Source organism: Pipra filicauda, unplaced genomic scaffold (assembly GCF_003945595.2).
Source record: "Pipra filicauda isolate LSUMZ 115617 unplaced genomic scaffold, ASM394559v2 scaffold437_size563383_pilon, whole genome shotgun sequence".
Lineage (NCBI taxonomy): Eukaryota > Metazoa > Chordata > Aves > Passeriformes > Pipridae > Pipra > Pipra filicauda.
In genome coordinates this window covers 114902-130480 of record NW_024104573.1, presented here as the reverse complement: position 1 = coordinate 130480, position 15579 = coordinate 114902, and the positions used below count along the sequence as shown (strand labels likewise).

Here is a 15579-nt window from a genome sequence, read left to right as displayed (position 1 = left end):
AGAGCAGCAGCACTTCAGCAAACCCCAGGGCTCTGCTGTTCCCTCATCCCCATCTGACACAGGGCAGAGACCCCAGAAGCCAAAAAGACAAATACCTGACACTATAAAAAAGTCAAGTGGCCACCCAGCTCCCAGGCCTGCTACTTGAACCATGAGCTGAAGGGAACTGTCTGCTCCTCCTCTGCTGTGCCACCGCACCATGGATACCTGACGCTGCTGGGAATCCAGGGGAAAGCAAAGTTAGAGCTTTAAATAGCTCTGGAGCAGAGCTCCTGCAGCCCAGGATCGAGACACAGATGCCTCCCCCACTATCAGCAGCGTGGTGGGACAGGTGCCTGCACCAGTGACCAGTCAAACGAGCTCCAGCTCCTTCTCTCCACTTTGTTTTGTTCCATCTCTCAAGGCTTGGGGCTGTTTTTCCCCAGCTGCTGATCATTCCTAACATCGTCTTCCAGCCCACATTCTCCTCCTTTGCCATCCCATTGTGAGGTCACGATACATTTGTGACAAAGTTTCCATGGCAACAGACTGATGACATAAACATAAGCTGAGGATTTCTCTGCAAAGCGGGAGGAGCAGGAGATGGGCTGCAAGGGAGCTGCTCCTCAAACAGCTCTCTTCAGTAATAGCTGTGGGAATAGAGAACATTACTGGCAAAGTAAATTGCTTTTTGTGAAAGTGTTCTCTTTTTTTGAAGTTTGCCCCCATGCGAAAGTCTCTAAGTCAGAACCTGCCCATTATTTTAATGTGCTGTTCGGTATTTAATCATCTTCTGCCTCAGACACCAGTCTGTTGCCATGGGAATGACGGCCGCACAAATATGGGATTAGGGCTATCAGGCAGCAGAAGAGAAATTATGAATAAGCCAGTTACATTCAATAATTAGCAACTCTATGAAAAACCCCAAAATCATGAATTTAGATGGATGTGTTTATCTCAGTGTTTGAACACAGCGACGCGGGTGTTGCTGCTCCAAGCTGGGATTTACACATCACACACAGTTTTTGGGGCTAAGCAGGTCCTATTTGGAACGTAATTTATCTTGTTCCTGGCTCCTGATTTTTATTCCCCCCCCCTCCACAGACTTCTCCACAGGTCCAGATTCTCCCAAGAGGGGCAGGTGCCCAACACCCCCTGAAGCCCACCCTCTCTGTTCCTCTCTGGAGCACCGCGGCTGGAAGATGCAGCCTGGCTGTCAGCAATGGGTTCCCGAGCTCAGGAGGGCATTGCTGGAGCAAGAAACATCTCCTGCACGTCCAGACCAGTCTGCTCAGGCCATGAGCCGCAGCTCACTGCAGTAAATTAAAGCTTTTAATGCTTCCTTTTTCAAAAAAATGGAAAAAGCTTTCTGCTTTAATCGCTATTAGTTACGGCGCCACCAAATAATTGACCTCAAATGGCACCCGCAGCAAAATCCTGTGTTATTTAACCAGAATCCCAGGCAAAACCACACTGGGAGCAGCTGTGCCCACTATGAGATGCCTCTGTTTTCCTGCAACGTGCCCAAGACTTTGGAAAAGCAGGATCTTCACCTCTACACTCAGCTGGCTGGTGGTGGCTGCGCCTCCGGTAAAATGCAGCACCCTCAAACAACGAGCTAAATCCAGGGAAGTGTCCTCCACCATAGTCACCAAGGTGAAATGTCTCCCCTTAACTAAAGGAGCGGGATACTTTGAATAGGAGTCTCACACTCATTGCCACAGATGCAGCCTGCACAGTCAGGAGCCAGGCTGCTCCAGCCACGTTTGAGGATTGCTGCTTCATCCTCTTTATTCCTGGTGGGAGCCTCTGCCCACAACAGGCAGGGACTGTGGGTCCTCACAGCCCAGAGAGCCAAAGGGAACTGATTCTTCTCCTCTGGCTTTGCTGGGGAGGGCCAGGTTTGTGTCTGCACCACAGAAAGTCTCATTCTTGGAGCCTGAAATGATCTGATGCTCGCCAGCCTGCACTCCTTATTCACCTGAGATACTTCCCTCTTTGCATATCTGTTGCTATTAAAATTCCCCTTCCAGCACGTAATTCCCTCTACTAGCTTTTCCTGCTTATTAGAGAAGACAAAAACTATTCGGCGAATCTGATCAGAGAGATCTCATTTTCTCCAGGCACTCCTCTGAATTTAATTCTAGATTAAGCATTATTTAAAAAAACAACAAACCACCCCTGCTGCCTCCTACCTCCTCCTCACGCTCCTTTTCAACACGAGGTTGGAGAACACTCCCAAGCCCAAGAATCAAGCTGCATTTAAAAATTACTCCTTGAAGAGTAACACTCCTAAATATACTATGGAAAATCAAACAGAAATCACGAGAAGGGAAAGGCTGTTTGCATTTTCGCTACAGGGTTGGGAAAGGAAAAGTTCTGAGTCCTCCTTTGCTCACCCAAACAGGAGAATCCCAGAAAAACCTCCAAAAGCTGTTGAAACATTTTTATCATAATTTTTTTACGTGCCACCGCCCATCATTTCTAGACTTACTAACGAAGCATCTCCCAGCTGACAACTGCCTGATCCACTGCCAGAGCGTGGTACCTGTCCCCTGCTGAACAGCAGCGTTCAAATCCCGCCTCTGAACGTGTTCACTTACCTAAAAAAAGCCAGGAAAACATAAAAATTAGCACAAATGTAGCAACCTGGATTACAAAACGCTGGACAAAGACAAGTTTCAATCCAGGGAGGTGTTTACAGCTGCTCCTCCAGTTCCACAAATTGAGAAGAAAACACCCAACCGCTTAAAGCCTTGGCCAAGCAGAGCCCCTGAAGAGGAGGAGAGGTTAATAAATACTGAAACAACCTTTGAGGCCCTTTTATTTATACCTACATACATACGAGCACGGGGATTTGACGAATAATACTCCTCAAATCACTCCTCCGATGTTAACACTCCCGAGTATTAACTTCCCCGTGCCTGAAGGAAATGGGTCAATTTTAATTCTTCAAACAATTCTGGGCGGCACAATAACTCATTCTTCAGGCTGCAGATACCGAGCTGTGCTCTGCTGTGCCGAGTCCCAGCACGATGCGAGCACTGGGATGCAGCTCGGCAGGAAAGGGGGGGCTGCACCCCCCAAACGGGCCACCCGAGGAGCCTTGCTGCCTTATCAGCCAACAGCAAAATCCACTCACAACCAAAAACAAAGGAATGAGAGTTGTGGGAACTCCTGATTGAAAAAAAAAAAAAAAAAAATAAAAAAAAGGCAAAGACATCTGAATACCTGCCTCGGCCAACACATCTTTTCACTGCTCACAGTCACCTCTAAAAGCACAGACCTGTGACTGGTGACACTGAAACCTCCTCCCACCACAGGGACTGCACAAACAGTAACAGGCCCTTGGAGACACTCCCAGAGCCCCAGCTCGGGAACAGCCCAGAGCCACCTCTGTCAGAGAGGCACGTTTGACCGCTTGCCAAGAGGACGATTTTGGCAGGTACACTGAGGTCAGTGTTTCTCCTTTTGAGTCTCTGTTTTGATTTTTTTTTTTTTTTAATTTCCTCTATAGCACCAACTGCAAACGCAGCAAAGTGTCACACAGAGGGAAACCACCCGCTGCTCCAACGTCATGAGCCACGTGCACAGAGAGATTAACAGGAATTAAAGCAGATACAAGCAAATGCCTGGGAAAAAAAGTTTCCTTAAATATAATACTTCAAAGGCTCCATGTGTTTAGGTGGCAAGAGGAAGAATGCAAATGGGACAACTGAAAATCATCCAGCTCTCTATACTTGGCAACACGAGGATGCAGCAAGCACATTCCCATGGTCTCACGTGCACTTCCTTCAGATATTTTGGACACCGGATATGTTACAGCCTGTGTCCCCACAGCAGGTCACTAACTGACAGATCTGCATCCTTACTGAGCTGCTTCTCTAGCTTGGGGAAAACCACAAGGAGTGGTTCCCTCCTCCCAGCGAGTCCCCAGGCACCCGTGTTTCCTGGTCCACACTTCAACGGGAAGGAGCTAAAGCAGAATTATCCTCACAGCATCGGAACACAAACGTGCCAAGAGGAAAACAGACCTCATATCCGGGTATCTGTGAGCTGCCAACCCCCAGCTGCCCTCGGAGGGTACAACAGGCACCTCCACAGCCTGAAGCCACCCTCCCTCACAAGGCTCAGGGGGGCTCTGAGCAGGACAGAAAGGCAAGAGCTGAGGCTCCAGGCACGAGGTGTCCTCTGCTCATCCCAAGGCCAGCACTAGCAGGAACACTGGAAGCTCCACTGGAGCACAGCCCTCCTGCCCATCTCCACGTGAGCAGCAAAACAGCAGCACCACGAGCAGGATCACGGTCCAGACCCCAAACACTGCGCCCAGGCTGCTGCCACCCGTTCCTCATGCTGTAATTACACATAGTAATTACATATTTAATTGTTGCACATTAATATCACCTCAGCCTACAATTACAGCTTATTCATGTAAACCTAATCAAGGAAAACCGGCGTATTTGCATAAAAGTTGTAATGAAAAGTATAATGACTTCACTAACAAGACGTGGATAAGAACGCATATCTGTGACAAACACTTTGTGTCAAGGAGAATAGAAAACGATTTTCTTTCCTGAAGATTATTTCAGGCCCATTTAACACAATCTGTACCACTCCGGTGATGTGCAGTATCTTACACACATCAAGTCATATCTGGATAATGTTCCTACCTCCAAATAAAATTTCATTACTATATTTAGTTCTAGGATGGCTGGAAATGGTTGCATTGTTAAACTTAATAAAAACTGGAATTTGCGAGGTATTAGGCAATCCTCAGTGCCAGTTTTCCTCCTCGTGGTTCGAGCACGGCAGTGGCTCCATCCCAGCCCCCCTGCGCCGCCGTTTACATCCCAGCTTCATTTTCCCCCATAAAACAAGCAATTAAGAATAAGTACAACTGCTTTGGAGTTCCCGAGGCCAGAGATAAAAATAAATTGGTTTTTATAAATTCGCCTTTTTTTTTTTTTTGCAATGGTAAAACAAAAAACAGCCCTAATTATCAATAATTTGTTACCTCTAATTTTAGCAGACACACTGACGGGCACGCACATCTGGATCCTCCCAAGCCCTGAGTCAGGTACAGGCCTAGGAAGGTGTCTCCTGGGTAATCAAACTGCAGCAGAGGGGACAAGTTTTCCATGTACTGACTGTCCTTTGCTCAGAAATGTGGCAGCACCCACTCCATCCTCAGACTCACCCTGCTCTAATGGCTTAGTGTGAAGTTTAAGGCCCTGGAGTTAACGCCCTGAATTTCAATTTTGTGTGGAAAGACTACAGAGATCAGTTAGATCCATTCAGCATCAGGAAGCATCTTCAATTTCCCACTTTTTAAATGTTATTTCCTCTCCAATTACAAGCTCTTGCATCTTGCCTCATCTCACCTGGTCATTATCAAGGTGGCTCCTGAGAAAACCACATTACCAAAGTAAGCAGAAAATTTCCTAAGAGCACAGATAAGAGACAAGGGAACGAGCTTGCTCTTTTGTACGTAATTTTGAAATCTATATTGTAAAGGCAGCAGCTGTACATAACATCTGGAAGCCTCCACTGCCTCAGAGTGCTTCTAGAACGAGGAGGAAACGCGCCAGTCTCTCCAGTACAATCTCTGCGAGTTCAACGGGCTTTATTTGTCTCCTTGACGACGCACAGCATGACTCAGTCATCGGCTCCCTGGTAATTAAGAATTTCATTTTGAGCAAGAGGTCAAGGCAAGGGAGGCACCACCGCCGCCGCCAGACGGGTGAGCCCGCGGCTGCCGCGATCCCGTCCAGCGGCACTTCCAGAGCAGAGCAGCTCCACGGCCCCGCCGAGCTCAGGGGCTGCCATGGGGGGAGGCACCGCCGAGCCCCAGACTGTCTGTGGGAGTGCATCTCGCAGCGAGCTGCAGTTTAACGTTATCTATTGCTCCACCTGCCACTCTGTTTAAACACTGTGGCTCAGCCATCGCCCGAGCGCCGCCTCGAACAATTAGCACGAGCATCTCCGTGGAACGGCACAGCTTGGGAGCGCTGGGTTATTGGAAAGCTGTAAGCGATAGCACAGAGAGAAAACATCCTTCCAGAGTCTGCAGCTTTGGTCAATCCTCTGCCCATTTCCTCATTAATCCCCCGGGAACAAAGGCATAGGGAACAGCACAAAGCATTCCTGCCTATCAAAGGAATTAAACCAGGAACTGTAGTGATACGACAAGGAGTAACTGAAAGAGGGGACATTTAGGTTAGATATATAAAGGAAGTCTTTACTGTGAGGGTGGGGAGGCCCTGGCACAGTTTGCCCAGAAAACCTGTGGCTGCCCCATCCCTGGAAGTGTTCAAGGCCAGGCTGGACAGGGCTTGGAACAGCCTGGTCTAATGGAAGGTGTCCCTGCCCATGGCAGGACGATCTTTAAGGTCCCCTCCAACCCAAACTATTCTAGGATTCTATGATTTCATATGAAACTGGCCACGAACATCATCAAACAACAACATGGCCCAGCAAGACAACAACAAAAAGAAGAGCCCAACGCCAGCGAGGGATGTCATCAGAACACGGAGGGGACCTGAAGGAACACTGGGCATGGCAAGGCCAGCATCACCCCTTTTGTCACATTAACATGCAGTTCCCATGTCCTGCTCTAGGACAGATCCCTGCCCTCATCCAAGGCAGGACTGGCCGTGGTGACCCAGAGCTCCCCACACCCCCCTCTCCAGCCTCAGATTAAGCACTTTGCACCATCTGTGCTCCCCTCCTGTGTTTGTATTTTGCCCGTTACCTATCATGAAACCGCGTGTATAATCTCCCCATCAGTTCATCAAGGAAGAATTTAAACATGACACACCAGTAATTGAACTGCAGGAGGACCTGGCTAATTCGTGGCGGTGATTAAGAGCCACTGCAGACTAGCGAATTTTACAAGCGAGTGAACATGCAATAAAAATCTCGCTCATTTGTTTTGACAAGTGTCACTTCACATTAAAGGTACACTCCACCACGAACTCCAGTCTGGGAGCACAACTCTATTCCCAACATGGCCCCTCATTAAGTCCCAGACTCAGCAAAATGTTTTGCCATGTGCTCTGACTGTAACTGGGAGAGGAGGGAAAGCTGCAGGGACAGGGAGGAGGAGACTTGTTGCAAAAGGGAGCCTGCCAAGGCATGCCCAAACAAGCCACCTTCTTTTCAAATGGCACATCCCTGCTGCTCTTTTCTCTTGTCCCTTTGCTGTATTAGGGTCAAAACCAGAGTCAGGACCAGTGAAAAATCTTTCAGTGTATGTTACTATTTCCCAACATGCCCAAGACTGAAGCGCGGATTCCACGGAAGTGGTCCAATCCTTCTGGATTTATTAAACACACTTAGCTCCGAGTTACTCACACTGAAAAGGTGAATCCTGATGAAGGATGCCAGTGCTGCCTGCTGGTTAGCACACTGATGTTCCAGTCCCTGCCTCAAGACAACAGCAGAGTTGCATCAGAAGAACGTGGCCACCGAAATCACCTTCAACTCTCAGGAAACACAAGCTCTGCAACCCACAGGAGGTTCACAAGGTCACCCCAAGCAGCATCTGCTTGGGCCGGGGGATCCCAGCTCTCTGCCATCATGGCTGGTGATCTGTTCTCTTATTTATTTACATACTTGCCTAAAAGTCTCCAGAGCTCCTCCCCTGCCAGCAGAATTCCCATCACTGGGGTTCTGGGGACCATTTGCAAGCGCGTGTAGGAAGTGACAGCATCGAGCTAGTTGGAGCATTTGTGACTCAGCTGCAGGCTGGGCCGATGCCGCGTGGCAGGATGCTCCTACTCAGTCAAAACAAGCAGGGAATCGGGAGCCAAGGAACTCGCCCATCACGATGGCAGCAGATGGGGGCACAGACAGAGCACTGGAGTTGACATGGAAACATCTCCAACGAGGCCCACACCCCTGCAGCTCTTAGTTTTCTATTTTAGGAGACTTTCCAGTTTCAAGAAACCAGGCTGCTGCCCCAAATTGTACCTGACAGTGAACACCCCCCGGGTTACTTCCACACGGGGCCATTCACAGGCTCGCTGGGGAGAGCGAGCAGCAGTTGAGCCCTCACACACCAAATCTCTCTTTAAACAGTGAGAGGAGCTTCAAAAAGCCAACTCAGTTTCCACTGAAAAGAAACTCATTCTATGCTCCTGCCTGAACAAATTGTACAGCTTTCCATCAGGCACTTTCATACCCGTGTACTCGACAACTTCAGAGATCATTTAAAAAGAAATATGTTACAGGAGCCCTGCCAACCACAAAAAGGTCTTGTGACTCAAAAAGATCAAATCTGAGAGGAAAAAAACACTTAAACATTTCTACACAAACCATTTGAAGTCAAAAGTTCAAAAATTAGTATTTTTACATGCCTGCTCACAGGCAGATGCCCCGAGGTTATTTTCTCAGCCTCTCTATCTCCAGCTATCTCCTTGTAACACTCCGCCTTCCCTGCCGTATGCATCCAGGCAATTAACTTCAAAATTCTGCTACAGGCATGAGGTGCTTTGAAAATAAACGTCTTCAGAAACAGCCAGGACTGAGCAGGGTGGGGAGAACGAGTTCCCAAAGACACTCAGAGGTAAATATCCTCACTGTACAACCGCTGGCCCCTCTTGGCTACTGGCCGAGGCCACAACGTGGGGATGTCAGACCTGGGAAAAGATGCCTGGCCCTACCCACGGTTTTGGAAGCCCCCAGGATGAGGTGCAGAGGCTGCAGGAAACGCCAAGGAAACCTGTGTGTCATCCCAGCCGCAGCATGGAGAGAGGGACACACCATCAGCTGGGGACAGCCCAGCTGCCCCAGGACACGCCAGGCTTGTGGAGGCATCCCAAGGCACACTTCTGGGAGTACAGTTTTTCCCAAAAGCAATCGTGCAGCAGGAGGACCCTGATGGACACACCCACACTCCCCGTGCTGGCACCAGCTGTTCTGGCCACATAAAAAGCCACCCATCAGATTCCACAATATATTCCTGCAGACCCTCGTCCTCCACAAAACTCATGGAGGAAGGTTTAATTTTTATACTCCAAATTCAGCCCAGTCTGAAACGGGATTAACCCAAATGGATACAAACAGCAGTGCTGCTGGTGGGGTTCCAACACCTGTATTCCCAGGCACTGGCTTTGCAAAGCCGAGTTTCCAGGAATTCCCTGGACCGCAGCTTCGGCTCGCTGCCTTCCACCTCTCTGAACTTGCTCTAATTCTCTCCAGCAGCCACCAAACCCTTCCACAGCTATTTTCTGAGGCATTAAGCTCTGGGACACCACAGGTCCTTTTGATTTTTCCATTTCAAGTTCCCAAGCCCTGGGGAATTCCCAGCCATGAGGAAAGGCCTAAGGAGCACAAATGCCATGGAGTGCTCAGCCCAACAGGGAAGGAGAGTTGCAAAAGGCTGCTACAAGGAGGGATGTGGCTGAAAATCCTGCCTGTTCCTCATAAGATGACACTGCCTAACAAGTTTAAATTCCTTGGTCATACTTCAGAGCTAAAAAGTTGATACCCCTTCCTATCCCAAATCCCAGGCTGCCCTATTTTACACCTTATGTTTATAGGGCACATGGCAACACTAAGTCTTGCAAAATATCCCAAATTATTTTCAAAGGGGTGAAATGAAAACAGAGGCAGCCACCAGCAGGCTTAAGCCTGGGATCTCCCAGAGAAAAACATAAAAAAAGGATTAACCTTCGCTGGCAATTTAAGAATATCAGTAATTGAAAAAACAAAATCTCATTTTCAGCCTTTAACCCAGGAAGGATAAAAACGTGCTGCTTCTATGGTATTTTTCTTCCTCTGTCCACCTAAACCAGCATTTTAGCCAGAGACTACAGCGAGGATCAACAGCTGACTCTTAACAAACCTTTCAGAGACCTTTCAGTTCCTTTAATGGGAGTCCATGGGAAGTGTGGAAGGCACCCAGACCTCAGGCAGGGTTCCCTGGCGGGGCAGGAGGCCACGGGGCCAGCGCTGGCCCTCCTGCAGCAGCCACAGCCCAGCCCTCAAAGTTGTGCCTCGCTCCAGGCTCCCCATGAATTGCAAATCCTCAGGTTGCCACAGAAACTCTCCGGGTGCCACGCAGCCATCAGGAAGCATCACGGTCATCTTTTCCATCTTGTTTGCTTTGCATCAGAGCACTTTAAACTCCCTGTGGCATTGGTGCTCCGCAGAACGATTCCCTCCACGCAGTTATTCCTGTGCAGTGTCCAAGCCGCAGTGATTAATCATTCCTGCTTCCTCGGCTGACATATCGAGGTGGGGAAACGACATCCTAAATGAGCAGAGCTGATTACCTGGGAAAGCAATTCTTCAAGATAGCACAGCTAACTAATAGCTCCATCTGCTACAAAAACACATTCCTGAGCCCCAGAGTGGTGGCAGGGTACAGCCAACAACAATCTCGTGGCAGCTGCCAGCTTTGAAATTGTTTGTCACAAGTTGCCACAAAAATGTGGGGAGCGCTTTGTCCTTCCCGTCCCTGTCGCCTCGGAGGGTGGGGGATCTCAGTCAGAAAGGCTACAGAGACTTGTGACAGGGACACTGAAGGTGAGATCCGGGCTGAAAAAACAACTTGATACTGAACGCTTTGCCAGGACCACCCATTTTTATCTCCCTGATTCCAACAGGCTCAGCAAATGCCCATCCCCAGGGATGCACAGAGGGGCTTCAGTCACAGGATGAAGGCGGGTACTGAGGTTTTCCAGTCCTTACCATTTACAAATCCCCCTAATTTTTAACAGGAAAACAGCCCAAAGCCCAGGCAACGTCTGTGCCCAGCAAACAGGGCTGGTTGGGACCCCAGCTGGAGCCTCTGCTGGGAGCTGCCCCTGCCCTGGCACCAAATACCAGCATTTTACCATGGCCACAAGCTCATCCTTAAAAGTGCCTCATTCTTGTTTTGTAAAAAAAATAAATAAAACCTTTTCTTCAGGAAGTCCAGTTCCACACACTCACCATCAGACAGTCTCCTGGAACAACTGGTCCTCTACGGGAGGATCAACGTGGATGTCAAGCTGCAGTGGTCATTTAAAAATAAGTTCTTACAGATCCTGCCCAAGGCATGATCTCTTTGTTACAGATACAGCCAAATTTTCATAGGTATCAGAGAAGCAAATTAGCAAACAGACTTTCCAGGAGACGCCCATCCCACCAAATCCACCTTCCAGGAGATCCCGGTCCCACCAAAGCCCCTTGAGCTGCCAATGGGCCCCAAGGACATTGCACATGTCAATTTTATTTATTTTTTTAAGTAAGCTGATACTTTATTTTGCAACTCTGTCCCCTCAAAGCCACTTGAGCTGCCACAGGCCCATGGCACACTCTGCACGTCAATTTTATTTATTTTTCTAAGGATGTGGACAATTCCTTTTGCAACTTTGTTACAAATAAGGTAATTTCAGACAGATTAAGCACTTTTGGCATCGCTTTCACTGTCACTCCCATAGGAGCAGTGTGCTGTTCAGGATTTGGTCAAACATTTCTGAAGATTTTTCCCCAGGATCATAATATTGGGGTTCCTCCTCTTCCTATTCCACTCAGCCCCTCCTGAAATCACAGCTTTAGGTACATTCAAGTGAGTTCAGAAGCTAAAGCATTAAGAATGAGAGTTCTTGGGAAACTCCAGTTACCTGTAATCTACACTCATCCATCTTCCTTCCTTAGTCAAGGCTCTTGGGAAAAGCTTTGCCACAAATTAAGCTACGGTTGGAGGTTTGCTGAGCAAGGCAGGCACAGACCAAACTTCCCCAGGAGACACAACTGCCCCTGTTGTAACAGCAGGGGATCTCTTTGGGTTTTGCTGGCTTATTTTTAAGACTATTAAGAGAAGGTTTCTGGGGGGAAAAAGCCATTACAGAATGGCATCAGATTTAAAGGCAACAAGCTGGTCTTGGAAAGGCAGGTTTAGAGGCTCTATTTGGATAACACAATTCTATCCTGAGACAACCTCGGGTAAAACAGGCAATTTACATTAAATGTTAATGCTCCAGCAAAGCTGTTTGTGCTGGCACACTGTCTCACCAGCTCACATCCCTGAAAACCCCTCAAACATTCCCATATTTTAACACTCCAAACCTCCTTGTTCTCCTTGGCTCCACCGGCACATCCTCGGCTCTTCCCCACATCCATTTCCCTGACAGCCCTGCCATGCTCCCATCATGTGTCAGCAAAAGCCAGGGGCTCTAAATTAGGACTGTTCGAGTGATTTGCTGGCTGTGGCTTATTCATCCCATTTGTGAAATAAGTAAATTACTGTGGTATCCAAAAGAATGATAGAAGTTCAATCACTTAAGAAATTAGCCCATCAAACAGAACCACATGATCCCAATCTTGGATTTGCAACCTGATTTAATAACCTTGTTGTGCTGGTTGCTCACATTCAAACCAGAACTGAAGGGTTATACACTTCTGTAATTAATACAAGGAAACAGTACAGGCAAAAGCGTTTTCCTAAAAATTGCTTTTACCTAAACAAATCTGTTGTGTTTCCTTCTGCCTTGGAAGGAGGGAGAAAAATGCCTCAGGAGCAGAGATTTCATAATTTCATTCAAAAGTCACCACTCATGTGTTGTGCTGTTGACAGCTAATTAAGTTCTCCCAAGGTAAAATAAATGTAATGTTTTAAAGTTGCTTCCTTGCTTTAAAAAAATCTTGACTGATATTTCACTCACTTATTATTAATCAAGGAAAACCAATGAAACAGGGAATTTGAATTGGCTTCAGCCAGAATCCCAGCACCTTCCCCATCCCGTAAGTAGGTCACTAATCAGGTCTGGGTTTAATTTTGCTCAATTCTGTTTCTTGGCACTGACAACAATCACCCTGGACACAAGTCCTGACTCGGCAGCTTCGGTGATTAGACAATAAACTCCATTTTGCTTTGTAAGGGCAAAAGATGTGGGAAGCTGAGCAAACGAGACAGCAACGCTGAGATATGGCACCCACACCTCCAATGGTTTCTGAGCCCTATTTCAAGTGGCTTTGAGGAAAAGCCTTGGATTTGTGCTGTTGCAAAGGATAATGAAAGCCTTCCTGCAAAGCCCCTGCACGCCCGGGGTGTTCCAAACACAGCGGCTACGGCGACACAGTCACTTTGAGCCGCCTCCAGCAGACTGCAGTGCTCTCTGCAAAGCCATGGCAAAGCAAAATCTGCTCCCACAGGTTCACCACAATAAACACATCCACCTGGAGAGGCTCCTTTATTCCTCTGACCAACCCTGTTCCACTCTTGCCTCACACGTGGGGCAGCACCGAGAGCAGCTGACACGTGTCACCGGCCAGGTCTGAGCAGATTAAACTAAACTAATGGTTCAAGCAAATAAACTATTCAAGTCAAAATCCCCGGACACCTGAAAGCAGCTTTCAAAGGATCATTTATCAGCTGTATCTGCTGGGTTGTTTTTAAAAACAGGGAGGAGAGGATCTATGGAGACACATCCCGCAGCGCGAGCTCCAGGGTGTTTATCACGGCGGCGCGTCCGCAGCCGTTACTGCAGCAAAGTGCCTTTCCTTCATCCCTGAGAGCCTGTGCAGACAATAACTCAGCACTAACAGCACATCCCTCCCCGCAGCACCCGCAGAACACGCCGGGAGCGAGGCCAGGAGCCCAAAGGCTGCTCTCAGACCCCGCTCAGGTGAGCGGCTCCTCCCAGCCCAGCCCGGCTCCACATCGATCCGGCTCTGTGGCCATCACCCAGCCAACTAAATCACTCCAAGGGCGAGCCCTGCTGAGTTATGGGACCATTTCTCCTCCTGCCTCCCCGAGAGCAGCTCGCCATAAACCAACCCAAGCCAAGGTAACCCACGCCTGGGGGCGGAACGGAACCTGTGCCAGGGACAAAGCGAGACGGGCACACGCCGGGGCTTCTGCTCTACAGAAAACCAACTGTGTGGCACCTCCTGGTCGTGAGGGTTTGGGTGACAGGAGCCCCCAGCACAGCCCATTCCCTCCTCTGTTCCCAAGCAACCTCGTCTTTCAAACCCAAGCAAGGAAAAGGTACAGGCCAGCTTTGCCAGGGCGCGCACTGCAAAACCTTCCGCAAACAAAAATAAACTTGTTTACTTTGCCAAACCAAGGGAACTTCGTGTCCTCTTTGTGCTGAGTTATTCCAAGATGGTTTTTGCACGAGCCTGCCAAGGAGAATGTGAGGTTTGTGGGCTGTGTGGCAGGAGGGGTTTGGGGTGGCTGGTGGAAGCAATTGGGCTGGAGGTTGTTTTGCAAGTTCTCTGATTTGCTCAGTTTTCCCCTGAAGTGACCTACAAAAGCTAAGGGGAAGGGAAGAACTTGTGCTTATTTTCTCTAGTTTACTGCTGTCAAAGACACCTTAAAAGCTGTCAGAGATATTTTTCCTCTCGTTTTCTTCCTCTGTGTTGTAAATTCAGGTCAGGTCTGCATTTGAAGATTATCAAAAGGCAAACTGGAGAAACAGTCTTCTCTGAAAAAGCAAGAGGGGCTGTGTTTGATGTCCTGGGGGCTGCTCCGGCAGCATCGCCACCAGGAGGGTCCATTGTCCCAGCTCAGCTGAAACAACAGGACAGGGATCTGATCCAGCTCTTAAATGGGGACAAACCACAGGCAGCAGGAATGCTACCACCTATTCCAAATTAAAACTGCCTGTGAGGATCAGACAGACACGAGCTGTGGGCTCAGCAGCTTCCCACTTGCACTGAATGCACTGGGAATGCCAGAGGACACCCCGGGCAGAGCAGCTCTGCTGAGGTTTGGCATTCCTTGCATTCCAAGTGCAAACCCCAGGGGATAACACCAGTCTCCCACCAAAATCAAGGTGCACCGGCCTAAATCAAACACAAAGCAAGGACAAACCCACTCACTTCCACAAGAAAGGCACAAAGTCGGAACACGGACTGCTCTGGTACGAGCGTTCCGCCTCTCCAAGCCCTGGCTGTTGGGAATCTCACGGCTCCACAACCAGGAATCTCAGCTGGGTTGGCTCAATGATGTGCAGAGGACACTCCAGGCTGCCTTTCATGTTTTCTCCTGTGTGTTGGGGACAGAAGATGAGGGAATTCTTTACCCTGAAAATACTCAATTATTTTAATAGGATTACGTTGGAGATTGACAATATTTAGAACAGTCCCTGGAATTTATTAGCCTGCCAGCACTCCAGATAAGCAATTTGAATGCAAAGATCTCTTAAACTTAAGTAACTAACTGGCAAAGAGCCAATTCCCACCCTCCACGGTTTTAGACACAACACTAAGTTTCGGAAATGAGCTCCTGAACTCAGCAGTAAAATGCCTCAGACAGTCTCACACCCCAAACCTTTCCCAGAGATCTCTTCTAATGATGCTTTTGCACACAAACACAAAGGCAGAGGAGCTAAAACCCACAGATTAATCCTCCCTCTTTAAACATCTCCCGTTATTAGCAAACTAAGTCATACACTGATGGAACATGGAGTCCAAAACGACACGGATGAATGTGGCTCTTCTGTAAAAGGAACACAGTGCAGCACAAAATGGCAGGACATTTAAACCTGGAACTGGCATTTTGGAGGAACACAATCGTTTCTGTGAAGTCCCAAAAGAACCCCTGGCTCTAAGGAGGTGGCATGCCCTGGGGAGCTGATTTCAATGTCCCCTGATTTAAATGTCCCC

General features: G+C 48.5%; 1 protein-coding gene and 1 long non-coding RNA gene across 10 annotated transcripts in view; one reads left to right on the top strand and one right to left on the bottom strand.

Annotated features, from left to right (window-relative positions):
- CADM1 (cell adhesion molecule 1) overlaps positions 1 to 15579 on the bottom strand; it is a 137449-nt gene that overhangs the window by 99425 nt on the left and 22445 nt on the right. For 8 of the 9 annotated variants that reach the window (XM_039385799.1, XM_039385801.1, XM_039385802.1 and 5 more), the window contains exons 1-2: positions 2817 to 2837; positions 2474 to 2582 (exon numbers count right to left, since the gene is read on the bottom strand). The exons of the other annotated variant lie outside the window; for it this stretch is intronic. In XM_039385799.1, coding sequence (XP_039241733.1) covers positions 2474 to 2582; positions 2817 to 2822 — 115 coding nt within the window. In that variant the 5' untranslated portion in view covers positions 2823 to 2837. Of the gene's footprint in view, positions 1 to 2473; positions 2583 to 2816; positions 2838 to 15579 lie in introns of those variants that run through there. 9 annotated transcript variants of the gene reach the window in all.
- On the top strand, positions 346 to 1343 carry LOC120324150. Its single transcript, XR_005565192.1, has 2 exons — positions 346 to 658; positions 1084 to 1343. It is a non-coding gene; the product is annotated as an uncharacterized LOC120324150 (long non-coding RNA).